General features: G+C 47.4%; 1 protein-coding gene across 1 annotated transcript in view; it reads left to right on the top strand.

Annotated features, from left to right (window-relative positions):
* Nucleotides 1-21,049, top strand: part of LOC125946674 (mucin-2-like) — a 71,947-nt gene extending 50,898 nt beyond the window's left edge. Inside the window, exons 2-3 of the mRNA XM_049670515.1 lie at nt 12,401-12,666; nt 17,003-21,049. Coding sequence (XP_049526472.1) covers nt 12,403-12,666; nt 17,003-17,992 — 1,254 coding nt within the window. The 5' untranslated portion in view covers nt 12,401-12,402 and the 3' untranslated portion in view covers nt 17,993-21,049. The remainder of the gene's footprint in view (nt 1-12,400; nt 12,667-17,002) is intronic.
* Nucleotides 21,050-22,977: the final 1,928 nt, after the last annotated feature.

The following is a 22,977-nucleotide window of genomic DNA, read 5'->3' as shown; positions in this document are numbered from 1 at the left end:
TTAGATTTAGGTGCCCGTTAAAGAACCCCAGGTGGTCCAAATTTCTGAAGCCTCGCCCGCTACGGCATGCCTCATAATCAGATCGTGGTTTTCGCACGTAAAACCCCATAACTTATTTTTTAAAGTTATATCGTTGTGTGAATTATGCGTAAGCGCGTTCCGACACTTATTCATATTTTGCTATTATTATTGCTTCTTTGTTGAACCGGCCTATGTTTGCTGTATGTTGTTTGTCCAAGCCGCCGTCATCGCACATGATGCCAATCTCTCTTGTGCGCGTGCCTAATTCAAATCTTGAGGATTCTAACATTTCAAAAGAACATGGGAACTAGGCGAGACGCTGCAGTGAAGGGATATACACGGATTTGTTTTGACCACCTGCGCGGTTCTTTGACGCGCTCGTAAATCAAAGTTACACGATCGTTTGTTTTGCATTCTGCCCCCCTTCGCAAATGCTGCTGGGAATCGAACCTAAAACCTCGGGCAGTACGTCATAGTCAGCGATGCATTCGAGCAAAGTTTTCGTTGTAAAAAAGAAACACACCGCGAAACAAACACAAAGGAGGCTGCTGAGGTTCCCAGGAAGATGAAGGCATGAATTGATTAACTGTCGTCAAACACGGGAAGCTGCAGGTAATCCTCAAGGTCGCATAAGCGGCCAGATAGAAACATAGAAACCGCAATATGGAGGAAGGGAGAGGGGGAGGAACCTAAGACAGCCATCGGGTAAAAAAAAAAAAAAGGAAGTGACGTGGATTCAGCGATAAGGCGCTCGTATATCCTGTCGTATGCTACACATTCGGGTCCGTGGCGTCTCGATCGAGCAGTAAGACGTGCCTTGTTCGGGTTTGAGAGCGAGGGTTTGTTTGGGTTCTGTCTTGAGAGTTTGTACTCTCAAGACAGAACATTACAGAGGGCACTGGGCTTACGATCCAACGAAATTTAATGTTCACAACAGTTGGGTACAGAAAATAAATATAAAACGTACAAGTATACGTGAAAAGTCCGTATTTAGAAAACATTCAAAAGAACAAGGCAAGCTGAAAATCAAGCTAGTTCATTAGCCTACTGAATTACGAATGAGAGAACGGAGCAATTAAACACGCTTCATTTAGATCCCATGTGGTTAGATCCGATAAAATGCGGTAGTAGGCTCTTCACGGCCGCTGGGTGAGTAAGCGAGCCTCAGCGACCAGTCGACTCAGAGAGAGAGAGAAGAGACGGTGGACGTTCGCATACCGGACGTGACCGCCGCGTGGCGTGACCACCGAGGCGCTCGATAGGGGCGCTCGCGCGTGACCGAATGAAGCGCCGCCACCGCTGCCATTTGGGCGCTTGACCGACGCATATGCACCGGTCAGCACCACCGGACTGAACAAAACAAACATTGCTGACAGAGGCACCCCGAACAAAGGCGACGACGACGACGACAACAACAACAACAACAACAACTACTACTACTACTACTACTACTACTACTACTATCACTACAGCAACAACAACAAAGTGTATTGCTCGGTTCTCGCGATGTCGTCCAGCCCCTTTCTTACTCCGCTCTCATTCTTGTTATGGAACCCACACGGGTCCTGCTGAAACTGGACGACGTCATCATGGTTCTATTTTTTTCCCCCACGTAGAGGTGCTTCGTCCCTCCAACTGCCAACGATATCTGGGAAGAAACAACTTATGATAATTCAAAAGGAAGCTCTTTATTTTTCGAAGCGAGATCAGGATGACTTAGAACGCGTAAAGCGAGGTACGCATGAAGCGCAGAACACACGAAGCAAGTTACACCAAGGAATAAGCATGTGCTTGCTGCGGTAAAACTAGGGAAACGATGGAACGTGTTTTATTAGAATGTGAAGATATCAACCCGGCTGCACGTTGAGGCTCCTCTGGCCTCCTTGAAGCCCTTGGGTGCAGCTATAGCAGGGGGAAAGTAAACATGTCCGCAACAGAGATTAGTAAAAGGCGATTAGAGCTTTGGTGGCAGAAAAGTAAGGAAATTTCTGAACCCTATAATAGTTCAGCAAGTTTGATGCTGGGAATTTTTTGTCTGCTCAAAAATAAATAAGATTGGTAAGCCATTCGGCAGAATAAAAAAAAGAGCTTGGTGGCGCAACCCACTGCCCCCTTTCAAGGGGGACGCTCATTCATGCATGCATCCGTCCGTCCGTCCGTCCGTCCATCCATCCATCCATCCATCCATCCATCTGCGCATCCCCGTTACAAGCTAGCAGCTTCATGCTAATTGCTTACCAATTGTGCCTCGTCTTTACTATGGCTAATCATGGCCGCCTAGATCGAGCTGTCTGCGCGCATCGCCTTATCTCGGAGATCATGCTTCAAGACACACGAAGGTGGTTGTATAGCTATTATGATATGACGTAGCGAAAGTGAAGCCAGACCGCCCCTTCTTGCCAAAGGAATTGAAAAACGTTAGCACATAATGGATAATAGCAAGTGTTTTCTTCTTACTTACTGCGCTTTTACAAGTTCATTTGAATCGACGTGCATGATTGTGTAATAGGATTTGGGGTGAAACTTGAACGTCTTGGAAAATTATACGAGGAGATCGTATCACTACCGAGCCAAAGGTTACACTTTAGCCCGAAACAACGAGCTTTTATTTTTCCAATTAGGCTAACATTTAAGCTAACACAACAAAAACAATTGAGCGGTGGGCGGAGTCCAGCTGGCACGCGTGCTCTACCTTTCAGAGGTGAAGTGGGCGCCAACGCCGGCTTCACACTCGGCTGGTAAGAACCTGCGGCGGCTAACAAATTGCGCAGCACACGTCACGCGTCAACAATGTGCATTTTGGCAACGCCTGCTACTACCTCACTGCCAGTTACCAAAAAATTACATCGCGTTTGAAAGTTAACGAAACCCAGACCTGACCGAAACGTGTTCTGCATAAAAGCGGCCCCGCTATATATATATGCAAAAATGAACCGAAATCTGTGACGTCATACTGAAGTAATCGACAGCCGCACTTTGGTCGCACAATTCAGTAAACTACGGGATGGAGTTTGTGGACAAATTTTTCTGCTCATAGCAAGCCTTTTGATAGTTTGACGATTTGATTGATTGATTGATTGATTGATCAAAGTAAACCTTTTGATTCTTTGACTGACGAATTGACTGATTGAGTGATTCTTCGTTTAACTGACGAATTGATTGATTGATTGATTGATTGATTGATGTCTGGCGTTTATAATGACCCAAGGAAACACTGGGGCTATGAGAGACGCCATAGCGGAGAACTCCGGATTAATTTTGACCGTAGTCATTTTTAACGCGTACATGAATCAAAGTTCACGAGCTTTTTTTCTTTTTCTTCCATTTCGTCTCGTCTAAATGCGGCCGGCGGAGCCGGGCATCGAACCCGGGACCTCGTTCTCAGCAGCAGAACGCCCACCGCGGCGGGTGATCACTCTTCGCCCGCCGTGCAATTACAAATGCATTTTTTTTTGAAGAAAAATTGACGAGAGCAGTTTTGAGCTTGTTAGCGGGTAACGAGCGAGTAACAATACTTCGGAATGGAATACTTCACCTGTCTGAATCGACTCCGTGCTTCTCCGTATAACGTTACATTAAGCTCAATCTTGCGTCTCGCGCGGGCCACGTTGTGAATCGCAAAAGAGGCGGCGCGGAGCAGGCAATGTGACCTTGTAGCCCGAACCACCCATGCGTGCAGCGTACACTCTTTACATACGGGGCCCACCACGTGTTTCACCCGCGCGACTTTGCGGAACAGAGTGTCTCAATGGTCTGGGGGGCTGCACGGAATTCTCACACGCAGTGGCCCCGTGCGTGCGTAATCGGTAGCATTTCAACAATAGCCACGAATACGTGTGCGGTAGGCCACAGGGCGTAACGCACTGCACACTCGGAGCGATTTGATTTCTAGCGAGCGGTTTCTCGATAGTCACAGGTGTTCTAAAAATTGGAGGACCCTTAAGCTTAGAGGTAATATATAGCGATTCTAAGGCGGCCATTAAGGCCTACCAAACCAGGATGGTCTCCCCTCAGGCTCTTCGCATTCTCCAAAGCTTGAAAAGTATCTCTCCGCATTCTCTCATTTGGTTTCCCGCTCACTTGGGGTCGACTGAGGGCTCTCCCTCTAACCCTAACGAGAGCGCGCACGAGCCCGCGCGAGGACTCACTGACCGCGCCGCCTCCGCAGTCCCCCTACCCCGCGCGGAACCATTGATGACGTATAATGAGATCACCAAGCATTATTATCTGTCAAGACGGGTATTCCCCCTCCCGCACCCTGCCTTATGCCGGGCGCGGGCGGTGACCCTTCGACTTTAACAAGCTCGTGTGTATCCTAACCTTGCGGTTCTTCACGCTATATACCCTGAAAGGTATCCCAGTGCGGACTGCCCTGCCTGTGGACTAACGGCAACATTTAACCATGTGTTGTGGGAGTGTGAAGCCATGGGCTCCGCCTTCAGCGAGGATAGGTGGGCTGCGCTTTTGGGCAGCCCCGAACTCAACGACCAAACCCTGGCCGTCCGGAGTGCCCGCGATCGGGCCGTAAAGCTCGGCTTGCCGGTCCCTACGTGGGACTAGCCGCGTGGCGCGGGGTGTCCCCTGCGTCTTCTCTGGACCTCAATAAAGTTATTTCACTCACTCACTCACTCACCCTTAGGCTTCGCCTCTTAAGAGTGGAAAGCGATGGCATTCAAAAATTGCCTGCCTGCTTCTCACGCTTCCCGGCAACTGCAGCTCATGTAACAGTAATGTTTACCGGGAAACGCTGGCGGCGAACGCTATGCACGAAGGCGAGCTTTCTGGTATAAACGCGGCCGCTTGCGTGGGCCAATCCCGGAGGTAGTGAAAAGCCGCGCCAAAAGAAATTGTACATCATTCTCAGGTTTCGGTTATTGTTTAGCACTTTTAGCATTTCAGTCTGAGAAGATTTAACATAAAAGGCGTGCGCTGTCCATGTTTAGTTTCGTGAGATTTGTTTGTGGGCATGTCATTCTCAAAATTCCGAGGAATAACTTTGTCAAGAATGTGAGACAAGGTATGAGTAACTTTAATGATAAAATGGTGTGGCAATACTATAGCCCGCATGTACCGCACGTCACATAGCAAGGCGTGGCATATACATATACCTCAATAGATACGGAAATTTTCGTTCACGGGACGCCGACACCAGATTTTCTGCGACACGGGGCCCTTAAGGCTATCGCGTGAATAAACAAGGCACACAACCATCATCTGTCTCCCGCATTTGGCAATTGGCGCGCAAGGCTGCAACGAAATCGATATCTGTGCCTTGCGGGACACATTGAAAAACGATGGTTGTGACCAGTGGAAGCCGACCGGACTCGCTGGTGACACAGCATTCAGCTGGGCGCCTTGAACCTAAAACATCTGCTGTGTTATTACTGCTGGTTTTGCAGCACAGCGCTCGAGAAGTGCGGAAGCTTGCACAAAATTTACATTTCTTGCGTTACCTCGATCTCATGGCTTAGAACGTTGGAAAATTATATACATGGAAAAGCAAGAAATCATGTCCGACTTAAAAACGCTATTTCCTACTTCATGTTTTGACAAAAGAACGGAACACGTACACCCCTCAGAACTGTTCATAGAACAGTTAATATAAAATTATTATTAGGTTGTTATTAACAGGTAATATACCATGTTAATATGAGAGGTACAGTGTTCTCGTTAACATTTTTCGAGTATTGCGTGTAGCTTTGTGTTACTCGGTGCCATTGGGTCACATTCCAGAGATAACCGCAATGTCCTCTTACAGAGGCAGAATATTTCAGAAAGCAGCTTACCAAACAGTTTATACGGACTCACTCGCGTGTTCTTGTTTACGATTCGCGTAAATACGGCCTTATACCGAACGGAACGTGACCAGTTGGTCGGCTGAACGCAAGATTTATTATTAGCATTGAATGCCGGTATAGGCACAGCACAAATTTAGATAAATTAGTTTCCTTACGCTTATCGCTCTCTGACAATCGACGAGAAGAATTACACAAAGCGGCATTCTTTCTCCAACGAAAGTGTGTCTCTACGTTCAGTATATCTTTCAAAACAGCTTGTGCCGATCGATTTCGGGTTTTCTTATTAAACTCCTTGTACACCTGTGCGCTTGCCGTTCTTAGGATGACTGGGAAGAGAGAGTCATAAACAGATAGCTTTAAGGATAACTAGCGAAGTTGACGCAGCCAAATGTCTGGCATGCTGTGCCACATGATTATGATTAGAGATGAAATAAACTCTAGCCAATGCAGCCAAAGTGTGTTGCCGTAAAACGTTACCAAACACGTTACGTGGCAACAATATTAGCGTACTCACGTATCATATTTTAACACGAAAGTGTTTTATGCCGGGGTCCACCAAGACTTCACTGACGTATTTCCGTCACGGAAATACGTCATAGAACATAATACAAAGAAAGAAACCAGAAGAAAAAGTTCCACAAACATGCAAAATTTGGAAATCGAACTCACGACCTCTCGGTCCGCGACGATAGAACGCCGAGCGTTTAACCCATTGCGCCACAAACGCATTTGCAGAGAGCTACACAGACGCGCCTTATATATCTAACACTCCTCCGTGTACCCGCGCTCTTGCTCGGGGCGGTGCCGCCGCCTACGAGCAGAAAAGAGAAGTACTGCATTATGACACTAACGCACACCGACAGTGAACGCTTCGGTGGTCTCAGCACTACGACGCCTCGATGCCAGCATTCGAAGGGACGCTGGCATCAAGAAGCACTACCAACGCCACCTAGGTGGTGGCGTTCACCGTACTCAGCACAGCGGAGCGTGGCCTCCGCAATTAGCTCTGAAAATGTTTCTGAAGTTGATCGCGGAGGCTGCAATTACGACGCGCTGTACGCGCTGATTTGACTCGGTGACGATTCAGTTACGTGCTTTGTCTTGCGCGTTGTATTAGTGTGTCAGTTACGTGCTTCGTCTTTCGCGTTGTGCTAGCGTGTGCAGCGTAGTGCAGCTTCCATATGCACGACGGTTGCTCATGGTCATCGACGTTGGTAGTCGTGATGGAGGAGACGTGCCACCAGGCGTCAGCGTGGGTGCATCAACGCCTAAGGGCGCTTTAGCCACAAAACACCAATAGACATTATATATCAATGTGCAATAAACATTACACTACTTCTGTGAAGACACGTTTCACTTTCGTGTTCTATACCGATTCCTATATAAGAGGGATCAACCACATTTTTTTTTTCGCAATTTCTTCTATAATCATGTAGTGGTCAAGGCACTGGAGTTATGGCTCGCAGGACGCGTTTTAGGCCGAAACTATACCACAACTGCCACGCGCACACAAACACACGCACGCACGCAGGTAAGCACGCACTCAAACCGTAGCAGTACTAGTAGTAGCAGCAGCAATAGTAGTAGTAGTAGCAGCAGTAATTGTAGTCTCCGGCGCTCTCTTCAATTTAATTTAGTAGTAGTAGCACCTGTTGTTGTTGTTGTTGTTGTTGTTGTTGTTGTTGTTGTTGTTGTTGTTGTTGTTGTTGTTGTTGTTGTTGTTGTTGTTGTTGTTGTTGTTGTTGTTGTTGTTGTTGTTGTTGTTGTTGTTGTTGTTGTTGTTGTTGTTGTTGTTGTTGTTGTTGTTGTTGTTGTTGTTGTTGTTGCGTATTCGTCGTCTTCGTCCTGTCACCCCTTGGCTCATAGTCAATATGACGGATTCGCCAAGATCGGGTAAAGAAATCGAAATAATAGTAAGATATCAAACTTTCTTCGCAAAAGGTTATTGCATTGCTGAAAATGTAAAACGCCGTGTGGAAGGCCGCATCGCAGTTTACAGGCGTACAAAAAGAACTAAAGAAGAAGAAAACCAACAGCGACAGGAAACTGAATCCTCCGCCTCTTTGCTCCTCCTCCTCCTCACCCTCATGCAAATACTTTCTAGGGCCACTCTCCAAACCGCGACCGCGCGCTAAGCGGAAGTGAATTCCCGCCTTAATACTCCGAGCGGTTATTCGAATACCGCTCGGTTCAGCGGTCGTGCGGATAAGCGCGCTTTGGCGCGCTCCACTGAACATATATGAGCGCACGACGCTTCGCAAACTCACGACCGAATGCCCCCCGCCCCCGTTGAGGCAGTTGGTGGCATGGCCTGACCCTTTGCGGTACGATGGGCCCATGCCGCAAATACAGGAAAACAGACAGCGGCTATAGACCACTCCCGATGGCTCAATGCACGGTTCCGGCGTTACTTTTTCTGAACCACGAGGACGCAGGTTCGATTCCCGACAGCGACCCCACTTTGCATCCGCCTCTAGACCTGCAGACTGCAGCACCATCGTGATCGTCAGCTTATATGATTGGTCAGTGTCGCAGACAGGAATTTTTTTCGTGGGGCAGAGAGAGTGGACGGCACTGACTGTACACTCAGTTCAATTCAATTTTTATTCGACAAAACGCGTAGAGTGAAATTCCATGGGATGTTTGGGACCCGTAGCCAAAGGCTAGTAATGGGTCCAATACTCAAGTGCAATAAGGCACGCAGGTGTAGATTTCATACTCGTATTGACAGCATGACAACAATAGACAAAGCTCACAAGTTTCATCTTGCACGAAGAAAGGGCATGGGCCCACTACTGGGCCCATGCCCTGTGGGCATACCCCCTGGCTACGCCCCTGTAATCAGGCTGTTTTATGTCCTCTGCAGGATATTTCAATTGCGAATTTCGAGCCGAGCTGTGGTGATTTCACATGAATCGTAAGGCTAGCAGCAGCGCTTGCGAAGATATTGAGCCTCGATGTGTGCTACGAAATGCATCGGCGTTGCAGTTAACAGCTTCCCATAAGCGCGCGTCAAGCAGTTCGCAAACATCTCTAGCTGGAACACCAATGCATTTTTTTAGCAGATCTCGCGGACTGATATCGCGAAAGTGGAACAAGTATTAGAATTCCTGCTAAGCACACATGACTTCACAACTTCCTCAATTTCGCATTTGGAACGTGTGTCCGAACGTGAATGAATAAAAACTTAGTTACTGAAGCTTTTTTTTTTTAATTAGCTACCTTGACATTCCGATTTGTCGTGTTGCAACTATATGTTGCACGAGACTTTGAAAAAAAAAGAAATTGTTCAAAGTAAAAAGAAATTATAGAAACCTGGTATACAACCGATATCGCGTCTGTCTGTAATGTAAAATACTATCTAAAGCAACTTCTGTATACTTATAATGCTCATGCCGCTTAACGTTATGTAATATCCATCCGAGCGAGTGTTTGGTGTGGGTTTTTAAGGGGTAATAAGTGATGCCGATGCTGATGAAAGTGGCAATAACCATTGACCTTCCGAGGTCAAATTCAGCTTACATTTAGCTTACAAAGGCGCACTTTTAGTCTGCCAGAACCGCGAAGCCACCGTGGTGGCATCGGGGAAACGTGACCCCAAAGGCCCGGGTTCAAATCCCACCCCGGCCGAAATGTATCAAAATTTGTTTACAGGAACTTCCCCGAGAAATTTCACGTTAATCCGAGCGTTTTCTTTTTTTTTTTTTTACGTGTTTTCACTCTTTGCGCCTGTGGTCGTTTTTGACACCAATATTCAGTCGCGCCGACTACGACAGGTTTTCGCGTAATGGGGCAATAATGCTTTCGCATTAAAAATGCACTTGTACCTTTTACTATAGTATTTATCATCATTGTGAGCAACCTCCAAAAACTCTTGGAAGGGCAACAAACATACGTTTCCGAATGGTAGTCCTGTCTCGCTACACAACAGCTCCTTTAGACTTATTGGAGCGCGATGAAGCGTCATCAGTTTGGACACCAGTGAGCTTCTCGATTCGAAATTTCAAGAGTGCACTTGTCTTTTTAATACTGTTTTAATAATGTAAGTGATGCATTGTCTGCACGCTTGGCTGTTATTTCTACGGTAATGCATAAAGCGTCGAAAGTTGTCCTTGGACAGTCTGCCATTCTATCTTTCTGCCTTGTGCAAAGGGTGCAGCATCCGTCAAACCTCGTATTGGCTTTTAAACTGTATCTCGGGCCACCATGATGTAAAACGAAGCTAATGAATGAATGAAAGCATCTGCGGTGTTTGCATTTTAACGTTGGTTGTCTGTATGTTCGAACCGACTTCGACCGAAGTATTTTAACGACAGGCTCGATGGAACTCGGGACAAATTGTTCCGGAGCGTCGACGTTGAGAGAAGCGGCGGCGCAAAGGATTTCGTGGCGGCACGACACCATGAACGAACGACTGAAAAGAAATGTGGCGACGGCGAGCAACAATTTACGCAGCCGGCAATCATTTTTCAAACGCTTCGAAATGAAATTGCACTGTGCGAGCGTCTCTTTGGGAAAGTAATAACTCTTGCTCCGACTTTCAGGACTCGCTTTCATTGCTTCAAATTTATGCCTCTTCTCAAACTTTAGCCATCATGAATGCAGAATGCGAAATGCCCCAAAAAAAAGAACACATATACAGAGAGAAGAAATGCTCGGTGAAACCGAGCTGCGTCCCCGTATCGAAATATATTTATGCATTCCAGAGATTGTCCATAGAGAACTTAGAATCAGCTTTACGTTTAAGGAATATATATTATAGGTGACTCAGTAGTCGTGGAGATGATACTTCTTTTTCTCGATAATACATTGGTGGGCATTTATTATTGGTGAACATTGAACATTAGCCCCAATGGACAGAGAAAATTGTAAATAAATTCTTTAATGCACAATTCAATGTTATGAAAAAAGTTATTTCGCACGTTTATACAGTTATGCATTTAGAATGTACTGTAAAACAAGGAGCAGTGGGGCTCTGGCTAAAAGAGGGAGAACGACGACGAGGGAGATAAACCTTGCGACATCTGTCTTTTTTGTCTTTTACTTGGCGTTTCTTGTTTTAAAATATGAATTTTCTTTAGCATTCCCACTGCCGCCCGATTCTTGGCCTATCCCTCTTAGTGGGTGCGAGCCATAACAGAGGTGCATCATCATCATCATCATCATCATCATCATCATCATCATCATCATCATCATCATCAAACCTTGTTTCAGTGCTCGATCGGCTGTGTTACCTCTCGCTGCTCTATCGTGCTAGTCGCGAACGCTTACTTCCAAAGTGCTTCGCGACATTTGGTGGAAAGTGCTGGGCCTTTTGCAAAACTGGAACTCCGAAGCCGGACGATCCCTGTGACATCTCCCATGCCTGAGGGGACTAGTCCTCCCGATCCACCCCAGGCACCGCCTCCGGTCGTCTGTCCTGGCGCGCCACGCCAACGGGATCCTCCCATATTCAATGGCACTGACGATCATGACGTAGAGGACTGGCTGTCATTGTACAACCGAGTGATCGGCCACAACAAATGGACTGAAGCTGACAAGCTTGGTTATGTATCATTCTATGTAACATTTCACACTTTTGATGCGTTTTAGCGACTACATTGCTTAGCCACTCCCACCTGGAATGTCATTTCACCTGGACGGCGTCATAAATAAATAACTAAATAAATAATAAATCTTTAGAGCGTGTGTTGCAATTGCGTAACAGAACTCCATCATTGATCAGTTAATTAGGTAGCTTACATGAGCCGGATAAAAATGAGTCGAGTCGACTTGTCGGTCTGAGATTTGGCCTGTCGCGTTCCCGTAAACGCTACTCGGTCGCGTTGAGCGCGCGTCGATTCGGGCTGCGCCAGCTCGACTGCACGGCGTAGGTCGACTCAACCCGACCCGCGTGCAACGCGCTTTGAAACGCGGATGGATCGGGTCGGCGTTTCCCTGGCAGCAGCGATATGAACGGGACGGACTGTGATCTCTCGCCTGGCCGCAGGCTGCTGCAGCAACCTCTGCCCGTTAGGGACTGCTTACGCTCGAGCCGCCGGCGCATTGCCGCAAGCCGCACAGCACGCGTGTGGTCGTGCGAAAAATTGCACATATCGGACAACTGCTGCGCAAATTTCGGTGTACACAGTGTAGACACAGTGTAAACCGAAATTTGTGCACCGAAATCTGTGTGGCCCCTTAGGTATACGACTCACGTAAACGCAGTCGCGTAGGGCTGTCCGAGTCCGACTTCCGATTCGACCCGCTCTGGTCGAGTTCATGTACATATGACCGCTGTTTCCTGTGTTTTTCTTTTTTTTTTCTGTCTGTGAATCTGTGAAGCCCACGCAGACAGCTAGCTGACTGACCATCATTTTGTTTACCCCTCCCTTTCCGCCCATTCCCATACATAAATTCTCCTAGCCACTCAACATAGGTCAAAGTGTGAGCCTTTCCAATAAAGACGTCATTCATTCATTCATTCATTCATTCATTCATTCATTCATTCATTCATTCATTCATTCATTCATTCATTCATTCATTCATTCATTCATTCATTCATCCACTCACTCATTCAGCTCTTTTTCACGTGTCTATAGGCATGGCTGCCCACGGATACCGGCACTTGGAGGTCTATAGACTGCTACTCCTATTGGCCCTGCTCCCGGGACCCGCGCTGACGCTGCCTGCGTCGACACCGTTGCGGCAAGGAGGATCGGCCCCGACCCCCGAGATCCGAAGTGCCGGACCGGCCGAGTTCCGCGAAGCTCGGGGTCCTTGGAGCACGCTCTACTTTTACGCGCGGAAGCGGAAGGAGGTCGCCCGAGCACCGGCGCTGCAGGAGGTGGTCAAGGTGCCCAAAGAGGTGAGATGCAGAGACCCTTGCTGTATACCAGGTTTAGTTGAAACAATGAATGGGGCCAGTTGGTGGACGTTCGGGATTACGTTGCGCTACAAGAACGAACAAAAAGTCGACGTACGTCCGCATTTATGTTCGTTTTTTAGTCGTTCCGTCAGTGTATATACAAAGCGAAACACAATCATGAAGTATACCAGGTGTTATGCTTGTTTGTTTCTTCACATTAAAACGATTTTTTTCTTATTTGGCAGATACCACAGTTCTTGTGCTCGGGGTGGATTTACTCGAATAGGCGGACATTACTCTCGCGAGAAATTGAAATGCATAGTCGTATAATTAACAAAAGTTTACTAATTAAGCTTTTAACCAATTTACGGCACATGTTGCAATTTACGAATTGTACTCGGTGAGTTCGCAAAATGTATCCACTTGGAACGAAGCCTCAGGTGGACAAGAGGTTCGAGATATGCGGCGTCAGACTATCGAGAAGAATGCACTGTTGTCCACTTTCTTTTTACAGCCAAGCTGTTTACCTCTAACGGCCAAGGAAATTGTCGTGTCGGCGTAAGCGAAAAACGCCAGGCTAAAAATTGAATACAAACAGCATATCTCATTTGAAATCAGGCATACAGCATACAACTCAGCACTTGTTTTCAAATAAAAAGCCACAAAACAAGCGTCAAAACCACATGATGGATGATAAGGCGCGTGTGAACAGTGGGAACACCCTCCGGCGCGTTCCGGTAAAAATTAGGTTTGCAGTTGCTTCGAAAGAGGTTGACGTCATTCAAAACCCTCGTCAAACCAGTGTCTCTGGTTTCACTCTTTGTAGAGCCACGTATGTGTATTCCAGTGACGTCACAATGGGTAATCGTTGTGGGTATCGTTTACAGCGTTTCTTCTCCCGCGTGTTTCCCTGTAAAGAATACGGTTCCATAAGCTACTCCGAGTGGGAAAGTACCCAACAGCATAGAAATCACGGAGTGACGTCACCACGGTCTAGCAACTCATTCAGTTCATTCCAGGCTACCATGGGTAGACCACGGAAAGTAAAGACGCCAGAAGAACAGCGTGATTATAATGTCGTTGTGAAGTAATAAAGGGTGTGGTTAAGTACATTTCACTTGTATCTGGTTTCACTCTTTGTAGAACCACGTGTGTGAATTCAAGTGACGTCACAATGGGCAGTCGTTGTCGGGTGTTGTTTAGAGCTTCGCTGTCCAACCACCTTCACAGCGTGAATTGGAGCCACAGTTTTTTAACAAAGCCCAGTTTTACGCATTGAAGCGAAACAATATTGCAAACACCAAAGTACTTCATCGCATATTTTGGGAATTAATACCTCGAAACTGTGCCATCCTCGGAATTCGTTCTAAGTAATCTAGGTAATCTAAGTGTTTAAAGTTCGGAATAAGTTCTAAGCCTTTCGAACTCACCTGCTATAATTCGTAAATTGCCATATGTTGCGTAAAGTAATTATTTAAAAACCTAAGTGAAATTTCGTTGGTTAATTATTCGGCTGTGCATTTCGATTTCTTGTGCAAGCAATGTCCGCCTTTTCGATTCATCATCATCATCATCAGCCTATTTATGTCCACTGCAGGACGAAGGCCTCTCTCTGCGATCTCCAATTACCCCTGTGTTGCGCTAGCGTATTCCAACTTGCGCCTGAAATTTCCTAACTTCATCATCCCATCTGGTTTTCTGCCGACCTCGACTGCGCTTCCCTTCTCTTGGTATCCATTCTGTAACCCTAATGGTCCACCGGTTATCCATCCTACGCATTACATGGCCTGCCCAGCTCCATTTCTTCCGCTTAATGTCAACTAGAATATCGGCTATCCCCGTTTGTTTTCTGATGCACACCGCTCTCTTCCTGTCTCTGAACGTTAGTCCTAAGCTTTTCGATTAATCCAACTCAAAGAATCGAATTGTGCTATCTGCAGCAGAGGTGCCTTTTCCTTCTTTTTTGTCTGTATTGTCTATAAAACGACACCCTATATAGAGATTGCGTGATACTCTACCGTGATACGTGGGGCGTTAGACCCGCGGTGGAGGCGCGTCTTATTACCGCTGTCAACCACGGCAAGTTAACGTGATTGCGTAACAACATCGCGGCGCCCAGACTCGCCCAGTCGCCAGCTTCGATCGGAATTCGACCTTGCTAGTGGGTCTCCATCGTAACACCAAATAAACGATAAAATCAACCTTCGCGTAGTCTCATCTCACAGCGAGTACAAGGTACGAGCGATGTTTTTAGCTATTAAAACGAAAACTCTACTACGCCATGTCTCGCAAGGTCAGTCATCGCGTCGCAATGACCTTGAACCGCCGGAGCGCAAGTGTGGCAGGTGTGGCGTCACGCCACGTGATCGGCTGCGGAGAGGCGTCGCAGCTGCGCTCGCCCGGAGCCTCGCCGCTGCGGTACCACGTGACTAGGCGAGGGTTTAACGGCTGCATCGCCGGCGCTTGGTCGCTCAGTCTCGCCATGGATGGCGCGCCGGCAGGGTTGTCTGTGCGTGCGCTTCAGCGCAAGCGATAGGTTGAATCCAATCGTCCAGTAGATATAGCTAGACGGCAGGCTGCGAAATCTGAAGCAAAGGCAAAGTTGGCTGCTGAAACACCGGAGCAAAGGGAGGCCAGGTTAACACGTTATAGAGAAGCTTACCAATCGCGGAAGCGTGCGTTAATGAAACACTGTGTGCGTATAGTCTGCAAAACCAAGCCAAACAGACCTTTCGCTCGTGATAACTAGGTTTACAAGAGTTAAACCTCAGCCAATTTTATTGAGATCAGCTGTTTGTTTTGGTGCTGCTATAGGCCTACAGAGGATGGCAGCGAGCTGGGAAAGTGTTGTGATTTTTACTTTGTAGATGGCGCCGTAGCATTAGCGTTCGCAATGCGGAACGCTCTAAAGGCCCAGTTCTCCACTGCAACGTTAAGTTTGATTCTACGCTGTAGCACAAAGCGACGACTGGGTGCCTTGCTCTCCGCATGTCTACTGCGTTTCCGCAATGATGTGGCGCATGCGCAAAGTCATTCACGTGTTACGCCAAGCAGGGTGACTCTCAAGTATTAACTCTCCCGTTTAAGCACATAACATTCAAGCAGCGAAATTTACCAGGTAACGAAGATATCAGCAGGTTGTAATAGCCTGCAAACATGTGGGACCCCCAAACTGGCACCAATTTTGTCGAGCAGTTTGAACGAATTAATTATGTATGAATTTCAGTCTTGAAATGCACGAGAAGCTTATACACGTGTGATCGGCGTTTGAAGCGTGTTTCCTATATTTGAACACTAAAAAAAGATGTACCTATGGTCAATTACGGGACAAAAAATCATTTGTTTCCTTGGCAAACTTGGATGCCGAAAACATGCGTCCGGAAGTTCTTTAAGGTCGTACACGCACACTTGCAACAGCGCGAAGCAGCCTAAAACATTCAGCATTCAGTGTTCCACGTGCAACGTTTCCCAGGACTTACAGCATGTTTTATGCCATTGCGATGATACTCATCCGATAGATTGCCTCTAAAGGCGGCGCTAAATTTGTACCGCTACTCAAGCTTGAAAGTGCGGGACATTCTCGGTGTAACACATGGCACAGTTAATTGGCCCAGGTGTTTATAAAAAAATGCAAGTTTGCCTTCGTTTACAGGGATGCAAACTCATGTCGCCGCCTGCCGGCAGCTGCAGAAAGCAGTTCGAGAGGCAGGGTTGCCGCGTGTTGCCCGCACTTCGTTACTTGACATTTGAATTCGTTAGGTTACTCCTGCCTAGCTAATTCTCCGTGTAAGTTTTGTTATCTTCCTGCCGCCAAGGGCACCAGAGTAATATCTTTATGAATTGACAAGAAGACCGACTGTTTAGTGTATTTTGGAATATTTCGACAAAAATTGTTGCTTGCCCTGCTCATACCTCTCTAAAAATTTAACATCGTTAGCTATCTGGAAACGTGTTTGTCTGCTGAAAGTAGAACAAAAGTTTGACGACTCCCAGATACACTCAACTGCTCTATAGGGTAGACTTTAAGAAGACACCTGTAAGCTTTACTTCGACTGGTTTTATTTTGTTCACCATTTCAATGTTTAACCGCACCTTTTTGGAAGACAAAACCTATAACAAACACTGTCAGGAGCGCGATGCATGTGCTATCACCCAACGATCACTCGCTAGGTGATATCCTGTCTGTGTCTTGATGAACATCCCTGTTTGTGTCTTGATACTAATTTTTGTTTTCCAAAAGCAGCGTGGTTAAACATCTACAACGATCTCGCAGTGTTATTTTGCGACATTCCCAGTGACACGACAGTCGCTCTCTTTTTGTCTCGCAATAACGCAGGCCAAGAAGAAGGTCGACGCCAGCAGCACGGACCGCACCTCGACAGCCCAGCAGCCGAGACACTGGACCATGGAAGAGCCGACGCCGTCACCGGTTACAACTACGACGACAACAGCGCCGCCGACGACGAGGGACTACTCGGGTCTCTACATCTCGCCTCCCATCATGGTCCTGGATGGGAACGGAGAACGGGACAACACTCGCGTCGTCCACGACGTCCTCGTGGTCAAGAACCGCCCGTCCCGACGTCCTTCAACGCTGAGACCTCCTGGGGGATCCAGCCTGGTCCAGTCCTCCATCATCAGGAGACCGCCGCCCTTCTGGGCAGGCACCGCCGTGCCGTCGGGCTACGGAGTATCTCACGCCGTGCTCATGAACAACCACCGTCCCCCATCCGCGTCGTCGGCCTTCAAGAGACCCTACCCGGGTGTAACCTCCATCCACATCTACCCGCTGACCACCGCGCCATCGACGACCACGTCGGTGTACCCGCCGCAGGGAACCATCGCGTCGGTGCCGCTCTCCGTGTACGACACGGTGGCTAACACGACCATCGTGCACCAGAACATCATCACTCTGTCCAAGCCGACGTACTCTTCTTCGTCCTCTTCGTCTTCGCCGTCTGAAACGGCCACGTCTTCTCCGCCTTACATGGAAGAAGAAGACTACGGCACCACGACGGAGGCGATGACGGAGTCCACCGAGGCTTCCTCACCGTCTTCGCCGTCGAGACCCTCGACGACCGAGCCGCTGCCGGACTGGGCCCTCCAGCACCAGCACCATCACCGACCCGTGGTCACGACGTCGCCCCCGTCGTCCAGTCTCGTGGCGCCCATAGGTTCCATGCCCGGAATCCTGGGTCCCATCGGCAACCTGATGCAGAAGTTTCCTACCGGATCGCTATCTATGTTTCAGAACATCGGACGGGTCATGGCCGTGCTCCCGACGATGCTGGCCGCGTTCCTTCTCACGGCGCTCCTCTTCGTGTGAGTTCAACGTCCTCTCGCCTGGCGCGACGGATGTTTAAGCAAGGCCATCGTAATGTGCTAGGAGGGTCAATGGACCTGGTCTCCGCAAGGTAACGCTGTAGTCGCTGACTACCTTTGGTAGCATCGATAAGCATGCAGGCCGCTCAATGGCAGACAATTAAGTGACTACTCTTCTCACCCCTTTGGTGTGTTCCACTCGTCAAGGACCTCCGCCGATCCTGCTCTGAAGAAACATCCGACGTCCTGTGTGAAACAATCGCGTGCATCTTCGTGCTGTTGGAGTATCTAACCTCGTGAACTCATGACATGTGCGTGCAGCTGAATTCCGCGGGTCCGGAAAGGATTACCTCACACTACGACGGGGTCAGCCAAACCAGTGCCCTAAAGCATACGAGGAGGAGACCTGACAGATCCCAGCGAACACACATGACACCCGGCTGAACTTGGATGACCGAGAGTGTCGCGGTTGCTATGCGTTCAGGCGCAGCCTAGTGTGTGTAAACGATTGCGTTTACTTGGCTACGCGATATGTCACTTGGCTACGCGATATTGCTACAACGGTATATGGCAGGGCAGATCATAATCGACATTGAAACGCGGATTAAGGTTATCTTGGGCGCAGCGTCACTCAGAATACTATGTTGAAGAGAATTAGTGAACGATACATATTTTTGCGCCTGCCACGCCACAACAGGTGACTATAGGATAATAAAGCAGACTTATATGGCGCTGGGCCACGAGTTCTAACTCGCACCGAGTTATTAGCTTAGAGTTCTGCCCTTGCGAGTTACTTCTTGCTTATTAAAAACCACCCTGCCTGGAAGGTACGCTTTCGGTTAAAATGACGACCGTTATTAACGCGAGAGCGTTAAAGGCCCAGTGTCGCAGAAAATCCGGTGTCGGCATGCGGCTCCGACCGTCTCGTCAGCGAAAATTTATTCCGAACGATGCATACCGAACCACGCAGGCCCTCCGCGTGGCGCAGAGGCGTTGTGAACTAATTGAATTTATCAAAGTAAAATTCGTCAGAAAAATCGTAAAATACGACTTAACCGCAACCTACAGACATGATAGCGTCGGGTTGTAGTTTGAATATACGAGAAAACATAATTCTGTTACCCGGAAACTCAAACACAAAGCCCTTTTCCAGAGTTTCTACCATTCTTAGAGCGGCGCACCCCGCTCGGTTCCTTGCAACAACACCATCCAGATGGCGCTCGCCTCCGTGCATCCGCGGCAGCGGTGCGCGGAGGCGGAGAAAAAAAAAGAAAGCTGCAGTTGCCGGGAAGCATGACTAGCAGTCAGGGATCCATGAATGCTATCGCGTTCCACTCTTAAAGGCGAAGCTTAAGCGTCCTCCAACATTTTTGTAGCTATAAATAAATTTACACGCACCAGAGCAGCACATGGAGCTGGGCCAATACAAGCCTAAAGTGGTTACACATTGGCAGTAACTACTATCACATTGGCCCAGCATCGTACCACTACGGCTCACATTCAGCTACGTAAACCTGACATGGAAATACATTGATCAAAGATGAGACCGCTTTAGCCCTATATTGAGCCACATAAGCCTTACATTGAATTACACTAGCCCAACGTCAGACCACTTTGGCTCTACACTGAGGCACATAGATCTGACATGAAATTATTGGCCTAGCATTGAATTACATTCGCCCAGGATAGAGTTACGTTGAGACAATACAAAATTATATTGGCTCGACATGAGGACACATTGGCTCGGCCTTTAAACCGCGTTGTCAAAGCGAGGGCTAGCCCTGAGTGGATTTACATTGGCCCAACGTAAAATCGAATTGTCGCCGTTTCCAGTACTACTTGAGATCTCTCTCGTATTCGCCGCACTCCCCGCCACGTATTTCGTGAAGCTGTTTATTTTGCGATGATCTGACTACAGCCCATTTAGGCCATAAGATTGCATTGGTAGTGGTAAGGCCTCTGATCAGTCGCAATCAATTGCTTAGAAGTTGAGCTTGTGCTACTACATTTCGATATTCTTTACTCAAGGCACAACTTGGCGCTTTCTTCGGACCCAGTGGTGACATTAAAGCAAAGTTAGTGAGCGCCATGCAGCAGTGTACAGTGAAGAATGGTTCCTACAAAATCTTATGTCCTTACAGCTTTGCTGAGCCCCGAATAGTACATTTTTACAGCTTAAGAAAGGCAGCACACAAAGAATCGGTTTCGCGTCACGTACCTGCGAAAGATTGGGATGGACAATTGCTAAGGATGGCGTTCTTTTTCGTGACATATACCTAGTTCATCACCGTACATAACACGCATGTTAAGGACGTGGGCGCATGCGTAGTCTGTGTCTGCGACACATCTGTGACGTCCTCAATTATTTATTACCTCATTCACGCTAATACTCCAAGGCCTGCAGCTCTACGTCTATTGCAGATCGCCACATTTACCGAAAGCGAGTATATCTTTATGTCATCTTCATTAGGACACTCCTTCGTTTATTAAACACCGATACTCGCGATGTTGCATATCTCTTTTTTCAAGAGCCAGATCACGTTGTACTTATCACATAAGCTAAGGTACTCAAGAAGAAAACTAGTTATCTTCAGTTCCAAACAGTAAAATGTGAGTGAAACAAACTGTACGAGAGCTGAACACTCAAGAAAACGTTCGAAGGTAGAAAATCCCTCCAGTCAAACAGCATGTGCGCACGACGCCATTAACTAAACTCTTCGCTGAAGTGACATCCAATGAAATGGTACTTTCATTACGCCACCTATTTCGCGAATGTATTATGTTTGTATAGGCGTGACTATCTGGGGACATACTATAGGACCAATTGGACCAACGCATCAACTGGAAAAACCTAATCTGTGAGATGTGCCACGTAGACGTAGCACTAACTCCTGAATGTTCCAGTTGTTTCAGGCTGAGCCATCCGTCGTTCGTGCCCGAACACTCTTCAAACCCATCAACGGACCTGCGAAAGTGTAGTGCTGCGACCCTGGGCGTCGTTGCCAGCACGAGCACTTGCTAAGCCTTCATTCTATTTAAAAGCCAATAAAGACATTCTCTTTTGCGAGCTGTGTCTTCTGCATACCGGCCAAGCAGCCAGGAAAAGCAGCTGAACAACACTCACTAACTACGGAGATTCCGTGAGTACGCAATGTTACCTGGTTACCAGATAAGCTTCTCGCTGTGCAAAGGCCATTCTTGACGCTACTCATGAACAATCTGTAGTGTTCTTTCGTCGAGGAAAAGTCTTACTTGGCGCACAATTCGTACGGCCCGTAAAGAAGGTGGCAGGAAGGAGTGATTCTTTCCTTCTCCAGCATATCATTAAAGCTTATTTGTATCTCTCTCTCTCTTTCCTTCTTTCCTTCCGTAAGAAACGTGCGCTAAGTAAGGCTTTTACACGACGAAGGAACGTTTCACCAACCAGCCCAAGCAGCTACTCTGTTACAATTCGAAACTGTATTGGTGGAGCAAGTGGACGCCATGTCATGATACGACGTTATGCAAATATATAAAAAGCTTTACAGCTGTATACAAAGCCATGAAGCTATATTGTTTCATTAGCAAATCTTCGTAGATGACGTGGACGGTGAGAAAACTGCCTTCGTCACACCTGACGGCCTCTACCAATTCAAGGTTTATGCCGTTCGGCCTTTGTAATTCCCCGGCAACCTTAGAAAGAATTCTGACTGGCGCCACTCTCGGTTAAGCCGCGTAACAGTATAAATTAAAAAAAATGGTTCCTGCCTCTGTAAGGTGACTTTTTCATAACGCGAGAGTGAAACGCGTATTCTAAGAAGTCGTGGCAGCTTGCTTGCGCATTCACAAATACAAATCCGTAATGTGAGCAGTCTTTTATTGATTACCGTTTCGCCACGAAATCGATAGCAAGCTTGTGTGAGGCCAGTGCCGCTGCGCTTAATGCCAAGCGTCGTAGGTATATCTATGACGCGACGGTGAGTCCGTATGTATATATATATATATATATGCGAAAACGCGACGCGCACCAAACGCCTGCGCCACAGCGGCCGCAAGAGCTCCCGCAGGAAGGAAATGAAAACGTGTGGCGCAGACTTGCCATGTACCTTCACGCCTGATCGCGCTTTGTATTGTTTTAATGCGCAAGCATTCTAGGGCTACTTTGCTCGGAAATATGTCCCTCCGTCAGTCTGTATAACGCGTGACCCGATGCGCTCCATATAGTGTATATAGCGCTCCATATATAGTGTATACATGGGGTCTTATGGGTGGTATATATATATCACAATGCCTTATGACTACGTTTGACTACTGCGATTTATGAATATGACTATATATAGTGGGTACTGAAGGGGAATTGAGGAGTAATTAAGGATAATAAAATAATATTGTTAATTAAGATGAAATAATTAAGCCTAATGCCATTTTTTTCTGAGGTATTACGTGCCAAAAGCAGTTCTGATTATGAGGCACGTCGTAGTGGAGGGCTCCGGATTCATTTCGACCGCCTGGGGTTCGTTAACGTGCACTACAACGCAAGGACACTGGCGTTTTTCCATTTCGCGCCTCCATCGAAATGCGGCCGCCGTGGCCGGGATTCGATCCCGCGACCTCGTGCTCAGCAGCGGAACGCCTTAGCCACTGAGCCGCCGCGGCGGGTAATTAAGCCTAAATCAGACTCATTAAGACTATTTATAATGAAATCTAAGGAGGCCTAATGGAGATTAATTGTGACGAAATTACATAAGCACAATGACGATTGATGGTAATTGCTAATTAAATTAACTTAGGTTAAACTAATGAGTATAATTAAGATTGATTAAGGGTACTTAGGATTTATTAAGCCTAGTTTCATTTGATTAGCATAAACTTAATCTAAATATTAAGAATGAGATTCAGGGGTTTTACGTGCCAAAATCACAATCTGATTATGAGGCACGCCGTAGCGGAGGACGCCGGGCTAATTTTGACCACCTGGGCTTCTTTAACGTTGCACCCAATGCACGATAC

The sequence above is a fragment of the Dermacentor silvarum genome, chromosome 7 (genome assembly GCF_013339745.2).
Source record: "Dermacentor silvarum isolate Dsil-2018 chromosome 7, BIME_Dsil_1.4, whole genome shotgun sequence".
NCBI lineage: Eukaryota > Metazoa > Arthropoda > Arachnida > Ixodida > Ixodidae > Dermacentor > Dermacentor silvarum.
Note: the sequence above shows the minus strand (reverse complement) of the source record. Positions and strands in the feature narration are given on the sequence as shown.